The sequence below is a fragment of the Triticum aestivum genome, chromosome 4A (assembly GCF_018294505.1).
Source record: "Triticum aestivum cultivar Chinese Spring chromosome 4A, IWGSC CS RefSeq v2.1, whole genome shotgun sequence".
NCBI lineage: Eukaryota > Viridiplantae > Streptophyta > Magnoliopsida > Poales > Poaceae > Triticum > Triticum aestivum.
In genome coordinates, this window is record NC_057803.1 from 285,096,686 (window position 1) to 285,123,892 (window position 27,207).

At 44.6% G+C, this 27,207-nt stretch overlaps 1 protein-coding gene across 8 annotated transcripts; it reads right to left on the reverse strand.

Annotated features, from left to right (window-relative positions):
* Window positions 1-18,419: 18,419 nt before the first annotated feature.
* On the reverse strand, window positions 18,420-24,683 carry LOC123085971 (protein LAZ1 homolog 1). Of its 8 annotated transcripts, none has more exons than XM_044507672.1 (10): window positions 24,488-24,667; window positions 24,256-24,414; window positions 22,122-22,523; window positions 21,896-21,952; window positions 21,261-21,369; window positions 20,602-20,786; window positions 20,423-20,511; window positions 20,000-20,255; window positions 19,156-19,398; window positions 18,420-19,070 (listed from the first exon to the last, which is right to left on the reverse strand). In XM_044507672.1, the coding sequence occupies exons 3-10, from the start codon at window positions 22,335-22,337 to the stop codon at window positions 18,792-18,794; spliced, it is 1,434 nt and encodes a 477-aa protein (XP_044363607.1). In that variant the 5' UTR covers window positions 22,338-22,523; window positions 24,256-24,414; window positions 24,488-24,667; the 3' UTR covers window positions 18,420-18,791. The 8 variants fall into 8 exon arrangements, with proteins under 8 accessions (XP_044363607.1, XP_044363608.1, XP_044363604.1 ...); XM_044507673.1 differs by having other exon boundaries at window positions 22,122-22,529; XM_044507669.1 differs by lacking the exon at window positions 24,256-24,414 and having other exon boundaries at window positions 24,488-24,683.
* Between the last annotated feature and the right edge of the window lie 2,524 nt (window positions 24,684-27,207).

Sequence of the window (27,207 nt, forward strand, 5' to 3'; positions counted from 1 at the left end):
GATGATAAATCATTCTTACGTCAAACTTGGAGAAGAATTAGAAAAGCTCCAGGAGAATTAGAAGAGTCAGGTAAGATCCTGGAAAAAGACCTGTGGGTTAGGGCCCACTCAAAAGAAACACCATTGAAGGATTTAAGAGAGAATGCACCGGTAGAATTAAATGTCTTGAATGAGATAATATCATCAAAAGAACTTGAACGAATGCATATAGGAAATGCGAATCTTCTGAGATATCTTGAGCACTCCGGAATAGTTGAATAGCGAGAAATGAATGAATATGAGGTGCACCGGCATGAGAAAACATTTTGAAACGAGGAAAGGATATGATCGACAAAGCTTGAATTAAATCCACCAGAGAAGAAAAGAGAATGGAGAATAATGAACTAGTAGAGCATCTTCAAGAGAGCCACCGGGTAAGAACATTGACGGAAAAGAATGGAGAGACTTCCATCAATAAAATGGATACTTGATTAAGAATTCTGGGTCCTTGAAGAAAAAGGGTGGGAGGGCGGGAAAAACAAAAGCAATTAAGGACGGAAGAAATGAGCACCGGTGAGTAGAACTGATAATTGATCTTGCGGATGTTGAAAGAGATCGGATCCACTTGAAGAGAAACACGCCGGTTGAAAAGAATTGACATGACAATCTCGATGATCAAGAAGGATTAGTATTCCCAAAGAAATATGAGAACACCGCTTAGAAAGGGTAAGGAATCAACACTTGACTTCGAAGCAACAACTTGAAAAAAAACAAAGGATTGGCTCGCAGAATAAGCCGGAAATACCCGCGTGATCCTAAAAAAATTTAGTGAAATTTGAGAAGAGAAGAGTCAAAACTCTACGTCAGGATGCCTCACCAGAGCGACGAAGGGACTAAGGAGTAAAAAAAATCCTACTCTCCGATATATATAATCCTAAATGACTCAAAACATTTTTCTAGACTCAACAACGCCAGCGATTCGATCAAGCAGGGGGATCCTAAAGTCGGGGAAGGCTCTGATTACCAACTTGTAATGCCCTCGATGCGGCTATATCTCCCACGTGTCGAAGCACGACTTAGAGGCATAACCGCATTGAAAGCAATGTCACAAGTAAGGTAATCTTCACACAACCCATGTAATACATAAGGGAAAAAGATACATAGTTGGCTTACAATCGCCACTTCACGCAATACATGGATAAGGCATTACATCATACAGATACAATCAAGGTCCGACTACGGAACCAAAATAAAAGAAGACTACCCCAAATGCTGCACAGATCCCCGATCGACCCCAACTGGGCTCCACTACTGATCAGCTGGAAACGGAACAACATAACGAACACGATCTTCATCGAGCTCCTCCTGAGCTCAGTAGTGTCACCTGCACGGTAATCGTCGCACCTGAAACTGGTTTTGGAAGTATCTATGAGCCACGGGGACTCAGCAATCTCACACCCTCGCGATCAAGACTATTTAAGCTTATGGGTAAGGTAAAGGTATGAGGTGGAGCTGCAACAAGCGACTAGCATATATGGTGGCTAACATACGCAAATGAGAGCGAGAAGAGAAGGCAAAGCACGTTCGAGAAAGTATGATCAAGAAGTGATCCAAAAACTACTTGCGTCAAACATAACTCCAACACCGTGTTCACTTCTCGGACACCACCGAAAAGAGACCATCACGGCTACACACGCGGTTGATGTATTTTTAATTAAGGTCAAGTGTCAAGTTCTCTACAACCGGACATTAACAAATCCCATCTGCCCATAACCGCGGCACGGCTTTCGAAAGTTCAAATCCCTGCAGGGGTGTCCCAACTTAGCCCATCACAAGCTCCCATGGCCAACGAAGGATATTCCTTCTAGCGGGAAGACCCGATCAGACTCGGAATCCCGGTTACAAGACATTTCGACAAGGTAAAACAAGACCAGCAAAGCCACCAGGATGTGCCGACAAATCTTGATAGGAGCTGCACATATCTCGTTCTCAGGGCACACCGGATTGTCCAAACTTCCGGTAGGCCAACCCAGAGTTTCCCCTGGTGGTCACCGGTGGCTGACAGGTTGGACCAACACCCAGAGGAGCACTGGCCCGGGGGTTTAATAAAGATGACCCTTGGGCTCCGGAAACCCAAGGGAAAAGAAAAGGCTAGGTGGCGAATGGTAAAACCAAGGTTGGGCCTTGCTGGAGGAGTTTTATTCAAGATGAACTGTCAAGGGGTTCCCATTATCACCCAACCGCGTAAGGAACGCAAAATCAAGGAACATAACACCGGTATGATGGAAACTAGGGCGGCAAGAGTGGAACAAAACACCAGGCATAAGGCTGAGCCTTCCACCCTTTACCAAGTATATAGGTGCATTAATTAAATAAGAGATATTGTGATATCCCAACAAATAATCATGTTCCAACAAGGAACAACATATCCATGTTCCAACAAGGAACAAACTTCATCTTCACCTGCAACTAACAACGCTATAAGAGGGGCTGAGCAAAGCGGTAACATAGCCAAACAACGGTTTGCTAGGACAAGGTGGGTTAGAGGCTGAACATGGCAACATGGGAGGCATGATAAGCAAGTGGTAGGTATCGTAGCATAGGCATAGCAAAAGAGCGAGCAATCTAGTGAGCAAAGATAGAAGTGATTTCAAGGGTATGGTCATCTTGCCTGAGATCCCGCAAGGAAGAAGAACGAGTCCATGAAGAAGACAAACGAACGTAGCTGAACGGATCCTCACAAACGCGACGTTATCAGAACCAACCCGAAGAAGCAACACCGGAAAGAAAGCACACAACATAGTAAACAACCAACACATAGACATGGCATGGTATGATGCGTATGCATGATTCGGAAAGGAAAGATTGAACCTGGCCTCAACTTGGAAATTCAAGAGTTCCACTAGAAAGGGGAGTTGATTTCGGTCGAAATCGATATAAAGGTCACCGGAATCGGATGCACGGTTTGCAAATGGCAAGCAAAACAAATATGGCACCGGTCTGCGATAATCAGCAAGTGACCATCTAAATGCATCATGATAAATATGCTACAGCACTCAAACATGGCAACAAAATACATGGCAGGGATCCCCTCATGATGCTTGACAAAATATGAACACTAAGCTACGGCTAATTCACTCAATAGCAGGTTCAAACAAGCATGGCAAAAGTGCAAAAGATAACAGGTTTCAGACTTAGTGAAATTAACAGCATATCAGGAATTTATCATCAGGAAGCAATCTTTAGAGCATGAAAACTACATGCTATAGGAATATATCATGGCAAATCAAGGCATGGCATGAAGCTACTCAAAGCATATAACAAAAGTCCCTTAGTGACCATAAGCCAAAAGGGATCAGAAAATACAATTGCAAGATGTGAACATAACAAAAACATAAACAGATTCAGACTTGTGAAAAACTGGAGCATGCAAAGCAGATTAAAAAGTAGGCATGTTTACGAGCTCGATGCACTCACTACGAGGCATTGCATGACAAACTAAGCATACACCCATCAAGAAGACATGGCATAGAAGTTAGACACGGTAAGAACAACAACATAGCATGCACGGATCAACAACAACAAGCTTGGCAAAATTGCTAAACATGTCAACAATCTGCCAGGAACATTTTATAGCAAAAGTAGAGCTCGATTGACTCAAGCTAGGGTGCTCCATAATTGCAAACAAAGACATGGATAAATAGAGCACCACAATATTAAGAAAACATCCTTACTAATCATCCTCAAAAGAGGCACGGATCAGTAGGAAACAACATGAACAGATGGCATAAAAACAATATCAGGACAAGGACTTATTGAAATTCTAAGTCCCTGAAATCAGCATCATTGAATAAGCTACTTTGCATGCTCGTGCTAGTCACCACGAAGATCACAAAAATACATGGCAAGCACCTCTGTAAAGATGGCATGGCATACATCAAAACACATGTAGAGCTCAGGATCATAGCATGCACACATTAATCATGGCAAAAATGACAAAAGGCTATTTGCTGAAACAGATTTGAAATAATCATCACATAGCCCTCTTACAATAGCATTTCGGTCGTCAAGATGAGCTCAAATGAAAATGATGCAATGAGATGAAATGATGTACTCGTCGAGACGAACATTTTGATATGCTACACGCACGAATCAGAGCTACGGATGCAGAGTTATGGCATGTCAAAGATTGCAAAAAATCTAGGGTTAGAGGAGAAAAAGTCAACCCCTCGACATATTTCCAGATCCAGATCTAGCCGCGGCACTGCTCACCGAAGGAGCCTGAGGTCGCCGGAGATGGGAGGTCGCCAGAGGACGGAGAGGCCGGGGCATCGCCGGACTTGGGCCGAAATCCGCCGGAGCTGGAGGACGACGGCGGAGCGGAGCGGCGAGGCGGTGAGGACGGGCGGCGGCGACTGGGCGAGGCGGCGCGGCGAGCTTCGAAGGCGGCCGCGGCGGTTGACAATAGCGGCGGTGGTGGTCGGCGCCGGCGTCTGCGGTGGCGGGCGGCGCCGGCGTCGAGGAAGGCGGCGCGGCGGTTCCCAGGCGGCGCGGGGCGACGAACGGGCCTTGGGGGCCCGGTTTGGGCCTCCCGGGCCGGCGGCGGAGAAGGGTCCGGCGGGACACGTGGCGTCCAGCGATTGGCGGAGGGAAGCGGGGCAGACACGTCCGGCCCGAACGGACATGTCCGGTGGCTGGAGGTGGAAGAAGTCTAGGTCTAGGGTTGGAAGAGATCCGAAAAATTCGTGGAGGGGTCTATATATAGAGGTAGGGGAGCTAGGAAGCTCCAAATGAGGTACGGTTTGCGGCCACGCGATCATGATCGAACGCTCTAGATGATGGAACAGGTTTAGGTGGGTTTTGGGCCAGTTTGGAGGGGTGTTGGGCTGCAACACACACAAGGCCTTTTCGGTCCCTCGGTTAACCGTTGGAGTATCAAACGAAGTCCAAATGGTACGAAACTTGACAGGCGGTCTACCGGTAGTAAACCAAGGCCGCATGGCAAGTCTTGGTCCAATCCGAAAACGTTTAACACCCGCACACGGAAGAGGTAGAAAGGGACACCGGATGACATAGGAGCACCGGATTGCAAAACGGACAACGGGGAAATGCTCGGATGCATGAGACGAACATGTATGCAAATGAAATGCACATGATGACATGATATGCAATGCATGACACGCAAGCAATGACAAGGCAACAACAGCGAATAACTGGATGAGACCTGGCACATCGGTCTCGGGGCGTTACAACACTCCACCACTACGAGAGGATCTCGTCCCGAGATCTAGAATGGCACCGGAGGGAAAACGAAAGAGGAAGAGGAGAGGTAAAACTAAGTTGCTGCTTTGACAAACGATAGAAACCAAAGAACCTTGAGAGGTTGAGCAAATTGAAAGAAATAAAGCAACGGCAATGAACGAAGTTGAAAGCACTCCGTTAAGAAAGAGGAAAAGAAAGAACCGATTCGGGTAGCACTCCGGTTGAAAAGTGATACAAGACTTGATAAGATGAAAAGAACTTGAGCAAAATTGGCACCACACTCCGTTTAAATAGATAAGCATGAAAAGAACAAGATCCTGACAAGAACTAGAAGAAGGTTTGAAGAGAGAAGCAACACAATGCCTTTGGAACAAAAGTAATAATGGAATGAACGAAGGGAAAACAAGATCTTGAGAGAGCATGCTTACAACAAATGCTAGAACGGAGTTGTTGGAAAACTAACAACGAAAAGAATAAGCTTGATATGGTCTTATGGAATACATCTCAAATTATGAGGTGACAACCTGCCACTCACGGGAAAAAGAATTGGATTGATAAGAACAAGGAGACGAGAAGCTATTTCACCAGGAGGATAAATGAAGAACTTGGATCATTGATAAACATCATAATAGCAACAATCCTTAGGGAAGGCTTTATGTGAAATATGACCCAAGATAACTCCAATGACGAGATTGATGGATTTAAAATATCTCATTCTTAACAGCATGTGAATCATGAAACATGAACTCAAATAATCAAGAATGACATAATACCACCTCAAAAGATGAGATAAGAAAGAATTGTACTCCGGATGCAAGATGAAGAAAACTTGATCTCCTCTGAAAAGAATCTTGATGAACACTTCGATAAGGAATTAAATCCTTGATGAACCAACATGTAGAGCCTCCATGAAGAACTCCGGTAATAAAAGGATGATCAACGAAAAGAAGGATGAAGAATAAGACTGAAGCCTTGCAATGATTAGATGGATCTTTGAAATGATATAATTGAAAGTGCTTGGAACTCCAATAAAAAAAGATGAAACAAGTGAAACCGAGAATTTGAAGAGCCTCCGGAATAAGGAATTAGATCACTTGAATGAAAACAGTAATAAGAATTACGTTATGCGTATCCTTCACCAATTAAATTGATGACAAACAATGGATTTGGCATACTACTTATTCTCGTTGAAAAGGATTAAGATAGATATGGCGCAAACTTGAGAAGGCTTCAACGAATCACCGGTAGGACTGAAACAACGAATGAATTAATATGATAAAGAAGGAAGAGAAATCCTGAACGAACCACCGTAAGAATTGAAAATGAATGAAGGAAAGATAAAGAAACACCGGGGAAAATTAGCAAATGAACAAAAATGCTTGCTAGGATTTAGATACCAGAGAACGAAGAGGTCAAGAACTGATTAGAGGATACTTGAAAGATGCACCGGTAAGATTTAGAGAAAGAAAGCTGAACGCTAAGAATGAATAAATCTGAAATGATGGCCTTTGGAGAATCAAACTAAAAAGAATCATGAATTGCTCCAGATAGGTGAAAAGAAATCTCACAATCGAAAACAATTGTGAGAGGATGGCATAACGCTAGAACCACGAATCTCTGAGAGAACGAATAAGATATGGAGGTAAAACTCTTCTTCAGTCTTCAAAATCCGAGAATGACGACGAGAAACACCACCAAGAATTGTTGAGGCACTCCGGAATTAAAATTGGAAAGGTTGAACCAACGATGAAAAGAATTTGAAAGATCTTGGTGAAAAACATTTGACTGATGATAAATCATTCTTACGTCAAACTTGGAGAAGAATTTGAAAAGCTCCAGGAGAATTAGAAGAGTCAGGTAAGATCCTGGAAAAAGACTTGTGGGTTAGGGCCCACTCAAAAGAAACACCGTTGAAGGATTTAAGAGAGAATGCACCGGTAGAATTAAATGTCTTGAATGAGATAATATCCTCAAAAGAACTTGAACGAATGCATAGAGGAAACGCGAATCTTCCGAGATATCTTGAGCACTCCGGAATAGTTGAATAGCGAGAAATGAATGAATATGAGGTGCACCGGCATGAGAAAACATTTTGAAACGAGGAAAGGATATGATCGACAAAGCTTGAATTAAATCCACCGGAGAAGAAAAGAGAATGGAGAATAATGAACTAGTAGAGCATCTTCAAGAGAGCCACCGGGTAAGAACATTGACGGAAAAGAATGGAGAGACTTCCATCAATAAAATGGATACTTGATTAAGAATTATGGGTCCTTGAAGAAAAAGGGTGGGAGGGCGGGAAAAACAAAAGCAATTAAGGACGGAAGAAATGAGCACCGGTGAGTAGAACTGATAATTGATCTTGCGGATGTTGAAAGAGATCGGATCCACTTGAAGAGAAACACGCCGGTTGAAAAGAATTGACATGACAATCTCGATGATCAAGAAGGATTAGTATTCCCAAAGATATATGTTAACACCGCTTAGAAAGGGTATGGAATCAGCACTTGACTTCGAAGCAACTCGAATACCACAACTCAAAAAAAACAAAGGATTGGCTCGCAGAATAAGCCGGAAATACCCGCGTGATCCTAAAAAAAATTTAGTGAAATTTGAGAAGAGAAGAGTCAAAACTCTATGTCAGGATGCCTCACCAGAGCGACGAAGGGACTGAGGAGTAAAAAGAATTCCTATTCTCTGATATATATAATCCTAAATGACTCAAAACATTTTTCTAGACTCAATAACGCCAGCGATTCGATCAAGCAGGGGGCTACTAAAGTCGGGGAAGGCTCTGATTACCAACTTGTAACGCCCTCGATGCAGCTATATCTCCCACGTGTCGAAGCACGACTTAGAGGCATAACCGCATTGAAAGCAATGTCGCAAGTGAGGTAATCTTCACACAACCCATGTAATACATAAGGGAAAAAGATACATAGTTGGCTTACAAACGCCACTTCACACAATACATGGATAAGGCATTACATCATCCAAATACAATAAAGGTCCGATTACGGAACCAAAATAAAAGAAGACTACCCCAAATGCTGCACAGATCCCCGATCGACCCCAACTGGGCTCCACTACTGATCAACTGGAAACGGAACAACGTAACGAACACGATCTTCATCGAGCTCCTCCTGAGCTCTGTAGCGTCACCTGCATGGTAATCGTCGGCACCTGAAACTGGTTTTGGAAGTATCTGTCAGCCACGGGGACTCAACAATCTCACACCCTCGCGATCAAGACTATTTAAGCTTATGGGTAAGGTAAAGGTATGAGGTGGAGCTGCAGCAAGCGACTAGCATATATGGTGGCTAACATACGCAAATGAGAGCGAGAAGAGAAGGCAAAGCATGTTCGAGAAAGTATGATCAAGAAGTGATCCAAAAACTACTTACGTCAAACATAACTCCAACATCGTGTTCACTTCTCGGACACTGCCGAAAAGAGACCATCACGGCTACACACGCGGTTGATGTATTTTTAATTAAGGTCAAGTGTCAAGTTCTCTACAACCGTACATTAACAAATCCCATCTGCCCATAACCGCGGGCACGGCTTTCGAAAGTTCAAATCCCTGCAAGGGTGTCCCAACTTAGCCCATCACAAGCTGCCACGGTCAACGAAGGATATTCCTTCTAGCGGGAAGACACATCAGACTCGGAATCCCGGTTACAAGACATTTCAACAAGGTAAAACAAGACCAGCAAAGCCACCCGGATGTGCCGACAAATCCCGATAGGAGCTGCACATATCTCGTTCTCAGGGCACACCGGATTGTCCAAACTTTCGGTAGGCCAACCCAGAGTTGCCCCTGGTGGTCACCGGCGGCTGACAGGTTGGACCAACACTCAGAGGAGCACTGGCCCGGGGGTTTAATAAAGATGACCCTTGGGCTCCGGAAACCCAAGGGAAAAGAAAAGGCTAGGTGGCGAATGGTAAAACCAAGGTTGGGCCTTGCTGGAGGAGTTTTATTCAAGACGAACTGTCAAGGGGTTCCCATTATCACCCAACCGCGTAAGGAACGCAAAATCAAGGACCATAACACCGGTATGACGGAAACTAGGGCGACAAGAGTGGAACAAAACACCAGGCATAAGGCCGAGCCTTCCACCCTTTACCAAGTATATAGGTGCATTAATTAAATAAGAGATATTGCGATATCCCAAAAAATAATCATGTTCCAACAAAGAACAACATATCCATGTTCCAACAAGGAACAAACTTCATCTTCACCTGCAACTAACAACGCTATAAGAGGGGCTGCGCAAAGCGGTAACATAGCCAAACAACGGTTTGCTAGGACAAGGTGGGTTAGAGGCTGAACATGGCAATATGGGAGGCCTGATAAGCAAGTGGTAGGTATCATAGCATAGGCATAGCAATAGAGCGAGCAACTAGCAAGCAAAGATAGAAGTGATTTCAAGGGTATGGTCATCTTGCCTGAGATCCCGCAAGGAAGAAGAATGAGTCCATAAAGAAGACAACCGGACGTAGTCGAACGGATCCTCACAAACGCGATGTTATCGGAACTAACCCGAAGAAGCAACACCAGAAAGAAGCAAACAACATGGTAAACAACCATCACATAAGCATGGCATGATGCACAACCAAGTATGATGCATGTCCGGTTTAATGAGGCGTGGCATGGCAAGGCAAAGTGCAACAAACAACACTACAAATTAAGTGGAGATCAATATGCAACGAGTTGCATATTGCCGGACACCACATTTGATTATTTAGTTCACTCCCGGTTAGGTACTCAACAATATTAAATGTTGATTAACATGGCAAGAGGTGGAGCAAAATAAAACTACCTATCTAGGCAAGGTTAAATGAGGCCGGAACAACAAGCAACAAGTCCGGAAACTCCTCATGTGCAATTTTTAAGTTTTGGTACTGTTCTGCCCTAAACCATATTTTAGAGTTTTTAAACATGCAAAGTAATGCCACCATGTTAAACTAGGCATTTTTCTACCCCATTTACATATAAAGTTTATTAAATTTGGAGCTACGGTTAATTAGCTATGAAATAAAGCATTTTAACATGGCATAGGAGCAAATTTAATCAAACATCATTTTAAACATTTTAAACATAGATGAAAGTTGGATATTATTAAACTAGACAAAATTCTAAGCATATTTCATATTTGAAGTTTTTACATATGATGCATGGTTATTAAGTTATTATAAGCATGAAGATGGAGGGGTTTTCTGCAATTCTGTAAACTTCTAGATAAAAAGATAAATCACTCCGTGGAAAAAAACATGAGTGGGGCCGAAACTGTGCAAAGGCCCAACAAGAGCAGGCGCTGGGGCTGCTCACCCAGCGGGCTTGGCCTAGATCTGAGGAGAGGGAGTGGTCGGTAGGGCGCGATGGGCCAGCCTGCTGGGTTCGATCGGGGAAAGGTCAACGTGGTCGTCCTCTCTCTCGATGGAAGCAGAGGACGCAGCGCCATGGGGCTTGCAGGGGAGGCAGGGGTACTTGGCGGCGCCAGGCGACGACAGGGAGGAGCGGAGGCGGCGCAATACGACTGGGACTCGCCAGAGGTGTTGGAGTTATGCTTGACGTAGGTTGTTCTAGGATCACTTCTTGATCATAGTTGTTCGACCGTGCTTTTGCCTTCTCTTCCCGCTCTCATTTGCATATGTTAGCCACCATATATGCTAGTGCTTGCTGCAGCTCCTCCTCATACCTTTTCCCTACCCATAAGCTTAAATAGTCTTGATCGCGAGGGTGTGAGATTGCTGAGTCCCCGTGGCTCACGGATTACTTCCAAATCAGTTGCAGGTGCTGATGATACCGTGCAGATGACTCAACCGAGCTCAAGGAGGAGCTCGATGAAGATCATGTTCGTAGTCTTGTTCGTTTCCAGTTGATCAGTAGTGGAGCCTAGTCGGGGCGATCGGGGACCTAGCAATAGGGGTGGCATTTCTTTATTTTGGTTCCGTAGTCGGACCTTGATTGTATTCTGGATGTTGTAAAGCTATTCTTATGTATTGTGTGAAGTGGCGATTGTAAGCCAACTCTGTACCTCTTTCTTATTCAGTACATGGGATGTGTAAAGATTACCCCTCTTGCGACATGCCTACAATGCAGTTATGCCTCTAAGTCGTGCTCCGACATGTGGGAGATATAGCCGCATCGTGGGTGTTATAGTGTGAGAGGGTGTTAGCTTTTGGTGCCTCGTCCTTGCACAAAAGTACATAGTGTAGGACACTTGATGGGTTCTCACACACTTCTCTTATCTCACTTTTGGTGGCAAATAGAACTAAGTTCTTTTCACTCATCATGGAGGCACTCAATTTGGGCTTGTGGCAGTCACTCTCTTTTTGGTGGTTTGCTCTCTCACTATTCTCTCCATGATGGGTGGCTTGCTTGTCGGTGATCACTTGGCTTGGAGACATAGGGTGAAGTACGTACTCCTTTCCTTTCATCTTGAATATGTAGTGATTTGTTTGGCCATTGTGGATGACACCTCTATCAAATAGCCATGGTCGTCCGAGAAGAAGGTGGCAAACGGTCATTGGAATGACATCACACTTCAAAGTGTCTTCGTAAGCTCCGATTTTGAAGGATACTTGCACTCTATGCTCGACTTGGATAGTGCCGGAGTCGCTTAGCCATTGAAGTTTGTAAGGATGCGGGTGCTTCGTCTTGGGCAATTGGAGCTTGGAGCAAAGTTCTTCACTTGCTAAGTTATGGCAACTCCCTCCATCGATGATGACCTTGACGGACCTTCCATTAATGTCGGCCTTGGTATGAAAGATATGGCATCTTTGGTCTTCTTCTTGTTGATGGTGAAGAGTCAAGACCTTAGAGACAACAAGAGCGGGACTTGAATCTCCATCACAAAAGACTTGTTCTTCTTCATCTTCGTTCACTTGCCGGTGCATTGCCACTTGCTCAAGTGCTTCCATTTCACCTTCGCTCATGGAGTCGTATGTACCATCGTCGTTGAGGATCATGGTGCGCTTGTTGGTACACTCAAAGGACTTGTGGCCTCGGCCTCCGCATGTGAAGCATTTGAAGGAACTTGTCTTGATGGTCTCATCGGTTGGGGTATATGATGACGAAGCTCTTGGCTTGAAGTTTGTTGTAGTAGGATGATGACTTGGAGTTGTCGAAGTTTTCTTGTAACTCGACTTGAAATTGTTGCTTGTAGAAGGCTTGGTTGGTGTAGAAGGTGTTCGAGTCATTGAAGCTTGGGTGTTGGAGAAACCATCGGACTTGGATGAGAACTTGTCATACTTGAAGTCATCTTGCACTTGATGTTCCACCTTGGTAGCTTGATGCACTAGCTCGATGAGGTTCAAGTATGGTTGGAAGTCGGCGATCTTGTTGATAGGATGATTGAGTCCATTCAAGAAATGTTCCATAGTTTGCTCATCATCTTCCTTGACATTGGCTCGTATCATTGCAATCTCCATTTCCTTGTAGTATTCTTCAACGCTCTTGGTTCCTTGCTTGAGTAGTTGAAGTTTCTTGAAGAGGTCGCGGTTGTAGTATGTAGGCACGAAGCATGCTCTCATGACATCCTTCATTTGCGCCCAAGTAGTGATGGGTGGTTCGCCTCTTGTCTCTCGACGCTCAATGACTTGTTCCCACCAAATGAGAACGTAGTCTTGGAACTCAAGGGATGCCATCGCGATCTTTTATCTTCTTCATAGTTGTACAAATGGAAGATGTTGTCGACCTTCAATGCCCATGAAAGGTACTCTTCGGGATCATTGCTTCCATTGAACTTGGGCATGGTGAACTTTAGCTTGCCGTAGCGTTTCTCTTCATTGTGTTGGGGTCGGGGATGATGATGTCGTTGATGAGGAGGATTGTCTCTCTCAACTTGTTCTTGTTGAACTTGAGGTTCTTGGCGAGGTTGTGGACGAGCTTGATGACGATGCACACGTGATTGGTAGTTCCTCTCTTGAACTTCTTCGCGAAGCGCTTCTTCTTGTTCGCGCCTATGGCGGTTGCGTTGGGCAACGCCATGATTCGTGTCGTAGAGTGCACGTTGTGCCTCAAGTGCTCTAGCTTCTCACAATTATTGTTCTTGGCATTGTGCCTCGGCATCTTGTGCATCTTAGTGTAGACGCACTCGCTCTTCCTCTTCTCATTAGCATTGTCGTTGCCGTTCTTGTGCTTGCTCGAGAGTAGCTTGGTTTTGATGATGTCGATGTTCTTGTGCGCGAGCTTGCTCTTGAGAGTCGTTGTCGTGTAGAGGATTGCGGTTTGCGTGACGATCTTCACGCGCGGCACGGCGAAGAGTGTTCGATGTCGGCGTACTTGAGTCGGATATGGTGTAGGTGGAGTGTCGACTTGAGCGGCTCCATCTTGATGAGGACAAAGTGGAAGAAGAGCGGTTGAGCAACAAAGCACGAATCTCATCCATTCTTGCGTCATTCTCTTGCTTGTGGCTGTCGAGCTTGTTGTCAAAATAGTCTCTTGTATGTTGCTCAGAGAGTCGCAAGTCGGTGGCAAGGTTGTCGATGCGTTCACTCATTGCGTGTTGCTCTTGATGCAAAGCACGTTCTGCACCAAAGAGGTGGCTCTTTGTGACATATGAAGACATGTCGTCGTCTTGCTCGAGGAAGAGTGGGTTGGTAGAAGTACTTGGCCTATCCATCATTCCAAACAATTTTGTGAGTGGTAGAAGGAGAAGAACAATACCAAATGTACCTTGACCGAAGTTGAAGATGGATCAATGATCACTCCAATGTGGAACAAGGAAATAGCACAATTGGTACCAATTCTTGTCGGTTTCTCACACCTACACAAGTAAAAGCTTATGGTGGAACTCGGTTAGGATGGTGGCACAAAATTTGATGCAATTGTTAATGAGCTTCAATAATGTAGGAAAAGATTCGCAAGTTTGCAATGCAACAAGTAGACCAATAGCAAAATATGGTACACAGAAACACACACGCAAAGAGATAAATGGGGTCGTGCAACCAAGGATGAGCCAAAATGTGGAAACCACGAAAATGCTCTTGTTGCACAACACTAGAGAGACGCTAGCACGATTGCACAATAGGTGGATACGAAGACTTGTGCACAACCTACTAAGCAAAAATGCAATGGTTTCTCTCCCAAGTATGCTCTATGTATGGTATTCCGATGATATGAGCCAAGATGATCTAGTATGACAATCTTAATTTTGTATGATGCTATGGTTCTTGCTTAAAAGCTCTTTGCTTATCTTTTCATTTTGCTTAAAAGCTTCTTTGGCTCTTTTCTTTTGAGCTCTTTTCTCGTGCAATGCTTCACGAATCAAGATAGCAATTGTGTATGTGATGACAACCTTGTGACACAAGAGATGATACCAAGATATGCACCAATTATATGTATGTATTCTATGGGAAGTATGATCACTAATGTGCACAAGTCACGTTGCCGGCAATACTCAAAGGCTAGTCTCGATGGGTAGGATACGCAAAATTGGGCTATGATGGCTATCAATGTAATGGCAAGAATGATGTATCACGATACCAAGATGAGGTTACCGATTGATGTTGGTTGTTTGTAAGCAAGAATCGGTTGACGGTGTCAAAATGGTGAAGTGGTCGTTGTCAATGACGCGTCCGTGGCGAAGATGAGCGGCGGTGATGTTGATGTCGAACCGTACCTAAATAGCCGAAACACAATAGGACAGAACCGCAACTCAAATTCTCAAAGCACAATATGGAAAAAACGTATCGAAGTGCGAAACAGGTAAGCAATGGTGGTTGCGGAAAGTGGTGGTGGTATGGTGATGCGTATGCGGAAGCGGGGTGGTGGCTAAAATTTTCGGGGGGGGATTCAGTTTCGTCAGGGTTTTACGGACGTCCGAGGTTTTACGGTCGTTCGGTCGTCGAACGTCCGGTACCTGTGCGAATTTCGGACACGGGATGAACAGGTAGGGTTCGTCGTGGGGAGGTCAAAATCCGTCGAATCCGGGCGATCTTGTGGATGAAAAAGGTGGAGACGAAGGGGAAAAGGTAGATCCACTCAAGGCAAAGCAAATCCATAGATCAAATCCAACAAAATTTCATCACACCAATAAATGACCAAAAAAATTTAGGGCTATTTTTGTGGGGAATTTTTGAATTTAGGACGAAATCAACAAAACAAGGCTAGAAAACACAACGGGGAGGCTCCGAAATCGTGATCAATCTGGTTCTAAATACCAAGATGATGTACGGTCGAACCCTACATGGCCGATCTTTCACGAAAGGAGCGGATCCGGCGAAGAACACGAGGGGAATCACGAGGGGAAACACGAGAGAAACACTAAAACCAACAAGATGTAGTCACACATATGCTAGATCCTCAAACACATAAGAGATACATTATCCATAGTCACCTAGGGACGATACAAGTTGCACGATCTTTTTCGTGAGGAGGTCTTGAGGTTCTTCCCGTGAAGGGGTCTTGAATCCGCTTGGGGGATCTTCTCCGAGGAGGCGCGATCTCCGAGGAGAAGGTAACCAAGTGGATGAGCAAAGATCTCACACAAAATGAGCCAATCCTTTGCTGGCCCTAGCTAGGAGGAGGGGGGTCTATTTATAGTCGTAGTACAAAAAGAGGGTAAAGTGATGGGGTACATGGGCCTCAGCCCGCAACTGGACACAGGCAGGGGCCGGACGTCCAGTGGGCATTGGACATCCGGAGGCTCAGGACAGTCCGGACGTCCGTAGATCTTCGGACTTCTGTAAATTACGCTCGGTTGTCGTGGCGTCGGACGTCCGTAGGGCTCTGGTCGCCGGTCGTCCGGTCTTCCTCGGACTTCCGTAGTTTTGGCTCGGTTGCAGGGGCGCCGGTCGTCCGAAGATGGACAGTCGTCCGTGGACTAGGAGTCGTCGGACGTCCGGCCGCTATAGTCTTCTTCGGCCAAATTTCCTTGAGCTTGATGCTTGGTGTCCTTGCCGTCTTTTCCGATGGATGTAGCTGCTCCATGGCTCTCCTCCAAGTACCTGTAACGCCCCGGACACACCCGCCGGTGGTCGTTACTCCTGGCGGGATCTAGACTGGCCCCACAGATCAATACTAGTCTTTTATGCGCACTTTGTCCTCACTCATGCGCACCTGGGAGCAACTTCCCAGTCGCTCACCCATCCCGACACTACTCCAAGCTGAGCACGCTTAACTTTGGAGTTTTGTCCGAATGGGCTCCTGGAAAAGAAGGAATTCCTTATTGATACGAGTAGTCTATCATCCCTAATAAGCCAGGCCATCACAGTACCTGATCACACATAGTGTTTCCGCTTGAGGTAGCAGCCATGTCTCATGCATAGAAAGTGGTAGTTCAGAAAGGAGCGAGTTCACCTTATCTTTGATAGCCTTTGCTCGCGCTTTTGTCATTGGTCCAAGTGGTGTCGTGGGTGACGTAGGTAGGTCCATAGGGATGACCTTGGGATGCTCCGCATCAGGGAGCAAAGTGACTGTGTGCGTGATGATTCCACCCAAACCTTTTTAAAGCGGACCCCTCTCTTAATTTACGGTGTTCCTACGACTCAAGTCCACCGAAAATGAAACAAACGAAAAAACATTGTCTGCGCAAAAGCTCCAAGGGGCAAGAATCGTCTTCTGCCATCTGATAGATTATCTTAAATGCTCAATGCACACGATTAGTTCGCAAAAGCATTGCCATCAATCACCAATGCCACCAAGGGAGAAATATGCCCTAACAAACTTACTGGTCAAACTCATTCGAAGATACACACGATCCCTAGATGTTATCCATCTAGGGAACAATACTCTTAGTTCATTCCGGGACATGCTTGTGTTCTTGTGAGCTATAACTTTTTTTTGTGCCATCACATGATTATATTAGCACAATAGACGATGCTCATGTGACCACTAGAGTGCCGATGTCACAAACTGTAACATACATAGGTAGAAAGCACTACACAAGTCAATATGCTTGCTGCTATTGATTTCGATCTCAAGTTCACACATGTGTTGGCTGGATGGGAATGATCAGGTCATGATGCTAACATTCTTGACAACAATATGAGATCAATATCCCTGATGGTATGTTCTACCTAGTATATGTTGGATATGCACGTCGGTATGGTATTTTTGCATCCTTCAAGAAAATCCGATGTTTTTGCATCCTTCAAGAAAACCAAATACCATGTCAACGAGTTCTTTTTTAGGAATTATCATAAAAACTGCCGCTGAATTGTTTCTCTTAACTTTAAAGTCACAATTGCGAGGGCATTTGGTTAAAAAATAATTTTAAGATCCAGGATCAGAAGGACAGTTTACACCTTGCTACAATTAGCGAGTGCTCTGTCAAATGACAACATGAATCACTTCAAAACTAAGGCTATGTTTGATAGTAAAGTATTGTAAAAACCAAAGTATCAATAAACTACAGTAATTTAGCATGTAGGTATAACATACCATGGTTTTGACAAAACAGAGTATTTTGTAGTATTGACGATACAGAGGACCTGTTTGACGCAGCGACCTAAAATCAGTTGCAGCGTTAGCAGTGCAAACCCGTCTGTTTAACTTGCTTTGTATGCAGCAAAGTGATAGGCCAAAGAAAGGCCATGCCATGCACACGGCGATAGAGCATCGTGTTACCATCAGCATGCATAAGAAAAGAAGCTTGCACTAAGTGAACTCCATTGAACAACCATGACCAAAAAGGAAGCTCGGTAGCATGGCGTAGCCGACGGCTAACCAAGCGGCAGAGCTGCACGAGGACGGGTTGCTTGGCCTTCTTTCGCGTCACCATGGAGGTGCGACGGAGCTGCACCTGTAGCATATGGGACAATGGCCAGCCAGAGAGAGGCCTACATGCAGCAGCGGCGAGTTGTCCATCCCAACACGAACGGCGCTGACAAGAAAGAGAGCCGCGCGGTCGCATCTACAAAGACGACAGGGCGGTGACGGCAGCATGCCACGGACGCGAATATTTTTTTGTAGAGGGAGGCAAGTAGTTGAGAATAGCAGGGAAGAAGATAACGAGGTGCGACTCCGTTCTTTTCGTCAGCTCATTTAAAAAAAAAGAGGTTTTGGGTTCTTTTTATAATACAGAGAAAAAACTGTGTTTTAGCAAATATTGTAGTATTAAAATCACAATTTTTAGGGGCAACCAAACAGCTCATTGTAAATAAAACTGTGGTAATCTAAAAAACTGTAGTATTCTCAAAATACTTAGAAAATACTTTGCTATCAAACAGGGCCTAAAGGTGCTTTAAGGATTTGATTGAAATATGCTCATCCAGTCGTACAAATATCTCCCTTCAGTGTATGTTAATCCAAAGAAGCTTGGGGGTGGTTACATCAGTAATTATCGGAGCCTAATTTTTTATTTTTTATTTTGCTTGTACCAAACAAGGCCACTCTCATAGAAAAACCCATGTAACTGCACCTCCTGAAACTGAGCCAGGGTCAGCCATAAACAGAAGGAACTAGGGAAGCTCCGAAGCCATCCTGCAACTATTAGTCACCGGAATCGCCTTTCTTTTGCCTCAGTGTGTCCTAAATGATGTATAAACTTCTACTTCTGGGTAAAGGTTAGCCGCCGTGGTTAAAACCCACCACCAGACTGCTAGAACCACCTGCGGAGTCTGCGAAATTTGTTGTACCTTTTCCTAGCTAATCCACTGTCACTAAAACTACCACCTTGAACCTGATCTTGAGCTTCTGAAAATTCCTCTGACCATGATTCCAGTGGAATAAGATGGCTGTCGTCCTTTGCCTTCCTCTTCTGCTTCTCAATCTGCTTCACATTCTCAGATATTTGGTGGAGTGTCTTATTTATCTTCGTGAAACTCCTTTCCATGGGCTCAACGACGTGGGAGACTGTGTATCTGACATCATCGACCATCTGAGAAGATACCATAACACAAGTCAGACGAATGTGTGAGAATGATAAAGGAGGTACAGAAAACTGACCACTATTAGAAACTTACAATTTCACCACTTCCTAACACAACATCACGAACACTCTGAGGAAAACTCAACCGCCTGTCTCTGGAATCAGGGCGAGAGGTTTCCATGATTGTTAAATTATCAATCTCTTGTTCTTCTTCAGGATCTGGAGCCCCCAGGGATGCATAATCAGACATGACAGCAGCATTATAAACACTTCTCTCGCCACGCCTGTAGGGCTTAGCTGGAAATACTTTCATATGAACCACTGCCGCCACCCCCATCTGTCATGCAAGGGACATAAAACGTTGTGGGAATAAACTTAAACAGAGACTCTTCTTCTTAAACAATTAGAGAGCAGAGTAGCATCGTTGTCTGCAGTAAATCCAAAAATGTGCAAGCAAATAAAATCACTGGTACAACAAGCGCACTGTATATACACTTGTGATAGTACAAGACAATTCAAAGCAACACATGAACCAACCAATATTGGAAAAGGGGTATGGGAACTTCCCATAACAATAACCTCCACATTTGTGAACATGTAACATAAAAAATGTAACTCAGAAACAATCTACAGTAAAATCATTCACTAATATGCATACTACAGAAGGTTAAGAGGTTATGAGGTTAATATGCATGAACAGACCTGTACTTCTATAGTGCAAACTATCAGAGCTAACTTGTTTCCAAAGTAAACTACAACGTGAATGAAAAAAATGAAGCATAGGCATGTAACAGTTGGACAAATGTTTTGCATGTATTCTGCATGCTCCTATGAGGGTAGATAAAGCATAGAGGTGACTTGCTGAGAAAACAAGTAAAAGCAAGTGAATCAACCCAAGACTAGAAACTGTAAAAAGAAACATAATGGATAAAACATACCTCCAGACATATTATATAATCCTGGATACGTGTTTGCAAACTTTGTGCCAGATGTCCATTAAAAAGCCCAGTTGAAAACAGAAATGCAACAGCAATACCTTGCCACCATGTCAAAAATATAATAGATTTGAAAGTTAGAAACTTGGACAGGGGCTTAATAGGTTCCAGCTTCTCCTTGGTAGCAGTGTAGAACTGTACAAGACAGTACAATGCCCATGTCTGGCTGAAATTTAGGACAACAGCCAAATATGGGTACCTGCAAAGGGATTGACTGACACTGAGAACGCCAAACTTGAAATATTTGCTCATTCCCCAATGCAGAATCGGATTAATTATGCATAAAACAATGAGCATCTTTAAGTTTGCGACCAATATTCAAGAGATTGCTCAGGAAAAACTACAGGCAAAGGAAACGACTCCTACCCATATCTCCATGCAAATTTTCCTTCTCCATAGATACCCAGAAGTTCTAGCAAAATTGCCAAGATAGCACAAATAGGCTTGAGTATCATCTACAGAAAATCATAAACTACATCAGAGCAATTACATACATGAAGCAAAGAGGCACTAAGGTAAAAAGCTTGTCACCATAAAATACATACGTATTGCACAATGCCAATCTTCACGGCATAATAAAAGTCAGGACCGAGGTACCAGTTTCTCATAAACCAGTTCAATGGGAATGGATGTTTCACAATACCATAATCATAATCAACGTCTAGCAAAGGAGAACTATCACTGGGTTGAAACTGATCCTCCATGTATCTGATGGTACTTTCCTCCCCACCTAAAATGATAAAAGATAAAATCAAATGAACAGTATAGAAAATAAATAAGGAAACCTGAGAGCTGTAGGCTAAAAAACTAGGTATTTGGCATATTGACCCTCACTCCAATATAACAGGTCTTATGCACTGACCAAACTAAAGCAGCAAACAGAATAAGGTGCTTCATCAGCATCGACATTCTTATGATTAAAAACTGAAAATGTAACTCCAAAGTCAGAAAGGCAATGCCAACTCAAATTGTAACTTTTCTTATAATTAAATTCCTCTTTCGAGGATTGATATTTCTGCATTACCAGAAAAAAAGAGAAACCCATGTATTATCCGAAATAAGATTAATTAAGTAATCAATCCAATAACTAAAAGGTTAGTTGAAAAAACAGGTTAAAAGTCACAACCGTGTACAATTTGACTTCCAACTATTGGTAAAGAAGACAATTTCTTATAGGAAGGATCCAAATGGAGAAAGTACCAACCTAAGCATGCTATCAGATATCTCTCAAAGCAATACATTGCGAATGCCTCATAACAATCCCGCATCATCTCACAGATGAAAGCAACCTTTGAATTCAGTAATGAGAAGAACTACAAAAAAATAAGAAAGATCTGTTGGCATTGAAGGAAATAAAATCATAGTCACCATATACACAGAAAAATAAGTTGGTGAAAGCCAAAAGGAGGTACGTACAAGAAAGGAACAAAAGCACTAGAGAGTAATATAACTTATCCTCAATAAGCACATTTTAAAATGGAATTACAGGGTGTTATATTAAATATAAAAAGAATAATCTAGACTTACTAGAGTACAAACACTCACAGGGCATACTTAAAAATAGTGGAAGTATGTAACAATGCTACCAGGTATGTGTTTATAAATTATACACATGAATTATGATCACAGAATTATACTAGCAAAGTAATCGTTAGAAAACGGTCACAAACATGATATGGTGAGCACAAACATTGATGCTGTCAGTTTCCAAAATATTGATTGTTCATATGCTCACTCCAAGTATCAGCAATGTGACATCGACACTGAACTAATAAGTGCAATAGCAGCTCATTGTACAAAAAACTGGAACAGAAAACAAGAACAGACAGGTCTACTTACTGATTGAACAGCATATACTGGAACCATCATAATGAGACCAATCAAGAACTTCTGCTCCTGCAATGGACAAAAGGTAGACAACTGAAATTGAAAGTGCAGCAGTCAAAAAGAACAGGGTAGATAGTTGAAAACTTCGAACAATTGCAGCTCAGGGAGGTACGAAATCTTTCATATCAGAATATATTCTTCTAATAAACCAAAAACTGAAATTCTGATAGAAAGCTACCTCAGGTTGATGGTACGCGCAGAGATGCTCGAAAGTTAGAAACAAGGACAGAACAAGTGCAACAGTTACAGATATCCCTGCGCTGAAAATTGGCCAGCTTGACAATGACTTCGCCACTGAGATAAAGCTAGGAGAAAACATTTTCCCTGATCTACCCAAACAGCTGCTCACATGGATCAGCACCAAAATGAAACGGATCACATTTTTCGGAGTCATACTGCCAAAGACTGTATTTTGGTGGGAAACTTGCTTGTGGTCTGTCCTTTATCTATAATTCCGGCTTTCTTCTTCTACAAGCTAGAGAATTCAGGATTCAAAAACTGAGGGGTAAATCTTCTTTTGTGCTTCTTCGATATGCTCAAGCTCTCTTTAGTCTTCTGCAAAACTTTGCTGCGGAGCATACTGGTCCTTCCATACAGATTGACAACGATTGTAAGATAAACACACAAATATTTGCTCTTAAGATATAGTGAGAGAACTTACGGCAAAGGAAGGCATGCAAGATAAGAGCACTTTTAGCTTATAAGTATCAGCAATTGTACTTATAGCACCAACGACATGAAAAAACCAACGGCATGAACAACACCCAGGAAATCAGAAGAAACCGATCTTTTTCTAATAGTTACGCCATGGAAGGTCGCACGTCTTAGATGCCCATCTCCATTGTGGAAAAAATGGCAATAATGAATTAATAAATTTCTTCCTTTTAGTGTCATGTTCCCTTTGATTCAGTAGGGCATACCCAGTGCTGAAAGCTCCCACACAAGGTGGGGCCTGGGGAAGGGAATTTCTAGACAGCCTTACCCTTGCATAACATTCTGCTAGGAGGTTGGTTCGAACCTAGGACCTCCAGGCCACAAGTGGACAGATTCTACCACTGCACCAGGCCCGCCCTTCATTCCCTTTGATTCAGTAGAGGTAACAAATAATCCAAGGAAAACTACTCAACCTTACACAGATACAACCGTTCAATTACTCTGTGAACGACAAGCCATCCCTCTTGCTAAATCTTCTACATATTCATACAGAACTTCATATAAATAATTGACAACAATCATCATTATTGGAACCAATCTGTTTTAGCTACAAGGTGGTAAGAAGCCAAATCGTCAATAATAAATCATTTCCATCGTAGTAAAACAAAATATGAATGTAATTTTCCTCAGAGAAAAGTAGCAATGTGACACAGAATTCCAAATAACTTGCTTAAAATAAAATTTTAGGCTATTTGCCCCAATTGTGAAGACCATAGTTAAACCCTGAAATTAATGTAAGATCTATTCCAACAGACATAAGCAATCAACCCAGGAATCAATAGAACTCTCTTTCAGTTCAGCCATGGTCAGACAAGGTTATGGTAGCTTTTACTGAGGGGCTAAGTCCTTTTACTCTTGTACATGGAGTGGGAACACAGTTCTGGGGATACATCACGACAAAATGTTAGAGGGCATAGCAAGGGTAGAACAGGAGAGATAGGTGTTTCCTGCTACAATGACTGGAGTGCAACTGTATTTGCTTGACTGCTTGATCTTTTAACGTGTGGGGAGATAAAGAGTTATTCCGTCCACAAGTCAAAACTAAGATAGTCCACAAGTCAAAACTAGGATAGAACGGGAGACTCGAACCTGGGCCAATGGGCAGGGTCATAAGAGAAAGACAATGCTGGCTGCTCTCCTTGGCCCTTGGGTATATTGAGTGACAGAAAAACTAGAGAACACACTGCCAATTACATGACACGATGTGATGCATGTATAGCATGAAAAACTCGCATAAGGTCCGCCTACCCTTCCCAACAACCAGTCAAAAGCTGAACCACCAACCAATTTATCGACATCATGAATTAGGAAACAACACACGCAGCCGCAGATCAATGGGATACCCAGTTTCCAGACTCTGCACTGCCTAAGTGTGCAGAGTAGCAATCTAGCGGGTAACTCGTCAGTAATAATAATAATATAACAGCAGCAATAGAACGGGGTCAAACATCCCCGCCGACTAGATAATTAATTACTACTCGTAGTTCAGTCATCTCACCGGGTCGAAGCAGTTCGTAATAAAACAAAAATTAATAACAGCAGAACCGAGTAAAATAAAAGTGAAGCAACCGGAACCACCCAGAACTAGACCGACGCACCTCGCGATTTAACCCCCACCACAACCGCGCAGACCACCCAGCATTGACGAGAAGTATGGATTAGCGCAACCTGGTGCCCCCTTCCCCGCCGCCAAGATCATCCTACTCCAGAGTCCATACAAACAACACCGATTTCTTGCAGCAGAACAACTAGCGCATCTATGGTATGAAATCAGCCACCTCCGACTGGTCAAACTGGAGGGGGAATCGCACTGAGATGAGGGACTCAGACCTTACGAGTGTGGGGGGGAGCAGATCGCGCCCAGGCAGCTTAGGCCCCTCGGCCTCGGGCGTGGAGAAGGGGCCTCGCCTCGGCCTCGGCTCCCGCTTCCGCTTCGCTTCCAACGAGACGAGAGAGACGAGACGTGTGGGGATATGGAAAATCTCTGGGTTGGCCTACTAGGGGAGTCGAGAGCGACGGGGTTTTTGCACTTGCACGCCTCCGCCGCTGTTTGTATCTGAGTGCGTGTGGGGATATGGGCCCGCATGCCAGTGGGAACAACAGATGACGCTTGGGGCCCCTCCGAGCAGGTGGTGGTGGGTAGTTGACTCGTGGGTGTGCTTATTCTGCGGATGCGCGCAAGCGGTGGTGGCGTGAAAAGGCGGCCAGGTCGTGGGCCCATCAGCCAGCCGCGGGAGACCTGGACTCGGATCGGATCGTCACTCACAAATTTCTCCTCTTTTTCAATGAACAAGATGAACAAGATATCAAGAGATCCAGCTTCCGAGATGTTTACCCTACCCACCCACAAAAACAAGGGAAGTCTGGCCCAAATCTAGGGTGCACGAATTTGACAGTCGAGTCTGACTGTCGCAATGCATTTAAGGCCATCTTTAATCCAAACACATACTAGTAAGCATGCACACACAAATAATAGTACATAGGAATTTTCTTGTTCATAATTAGCAAAATTCACACATCAAAGGCAATCAACGAGGTGAACTTCTCCATAGAGAACTTATGGAATATTTATTGTGCGTATAGTAAAAATGGAGTCAAATATTCTATGATGTTTCTGTTTTCTAATGAACTTCATATTATAGGACTTATGATGCGATTAAGCATTGTACAAATGAACATGATAGAGACGGAAAAGGTACAAAAAGGAAAAATAGGAACATAGTAAATGAGCTTAAACTTTATCAGAGGTAATAATTGATTAAGGGTCATACATTGTTGCAAGGCACAAGCAATGTCATTTAAAACAGTGGAAAAAGGTTAAATAATAATATGATTGTTCATGGTTCTTACATGATGAACCACAAATGTTTCTTTTTTTTCGCGAATACGCGCGGAGCGTATCATTCCATTGATAGAAGGGTAGAACAAACAGTGGCGAACCTCACTAAGCGTACACTGAAAGGCGCTTATGAGGTTGCAGTGAGCAGGGAAGGGGGTTGCTCAGCCTACATACAACAAGGTCAGTTTACACCAATAATCGAACTAAGCCCTCGAGCACCGGTGTTGGCCCAAGTGCGAGCTTCCTCCTTAATGCTATGGGTGAGGAGGGTGGTGGAGGGGGTTGCACCGTCGAAGATGCACGCGTTGCGATGTCTCCAGATGTTCCATGCGGTTAGCGCGATGAGGGAGGCAAGGCCTTTGCGCTCACCAGTCGAGGAGTCATGGAGGGCCAAAACCCACCATTCATAGAAGTCCATGGTGTCGTCCGGAGGAGGCGTAGTGAGACGGCACCAGGAGAGGATATCATACCACACCGTGCGGGCTGCGACGCACCCCATGAGTAGGTGATGTGTCGTCTCCACGTCTTGGTCACAAAGCGCGCAGGTCGCGTTGTGGGGTAAACCATGGCGGGCAAGCTGAGCAGAGGTCCAGCAACGGTCGAGGCCGGCAAGCCAGAGGAAGATCTTGATTCCCTCCGGCGCCCAGGGCTTCCAGATGAGGCTCCAAGTCGGGGAAGCAATTGAAGCATGGAAGAGCGCGAGGTAGCAAGACTTGGCGGTGTAGGTGCCGCTCTCGGTCCATCTCCAACGGATGGAATCCGGTGAGTTTTGCAGCGAGATGCCAGAGAGGCGCCGCCAGATATCCACGTATTGGACGGTAGATTCCACTCCTAGGGCCCCATGGATGTCGCCAATCCAGGCCCTGTCAGGGATTGCCTCAAAAACCAGCCGGCGGGAGCGGCGTCGCTTAGGAACAAGGGCGACCAGGGCGGGGGCAATCTCGGCGATGGAGGAGCCGTCGAGCCAGGGGTCGATCCAAAAAGGCATCACCTAGTGTCCAGGAAGTCGAGGCGCGAAAGATCTGTCTCACATCAGAAGCTGCGGGCAGGTGAAGGTGGCTCCAAGGTCTCGTCGGGTCGGTGGCCTGTAGCCATAGCCAGCGCGCACGTAGCGCAATGCCAGCGCGCTGCAGATCACGGATGCTGAGGCCCCCAAGCTGCCACGGCCGGCACACCTTTTGCCAGTTGACGGGGCAGCTGCCCGACCTAGCGGCCTTCCTGTCGTGCCAGAAGAAATCCCGAATGATGCGGTTCGCCAACTTCAAGATGGTGGGACAAAGCGCCATGGCAAGCATGATGTGAACGGGCATCGCCGTGAGGACGTGCCGAACAAGTGCCAGTCTCTCGCCACGGGAGAGAAGCGAGGCCCGCTAGGAGGAAAGCTTCCTAGCGAGGTTGTCGATCAAGGGCATGAGGGCCGAAGAGTGGATCTTGCGGATTGAGAGCGGCAGTCCGAGGCATTTGACCGGGAAGGAGGATACTTGGCATGCAAGGGTAGCGCCCATCACAGACGTAGCCTCATCAGAGCACTGAATGGGGGTGACCGAGCATTTGGCGTAGTTGGTGTGAAGGCCGGATGCCTTCCCAAAGGCGTGCAGGATGGCCTTGACGGAGGTCAGCTCGTCCTCGTCCGGGTGGCAGAATAAGATAACATCATCCGCGAATAGGGAAATGCTCGAGGCGATCCACCTGGGGGTAAGCCAACGAAGAA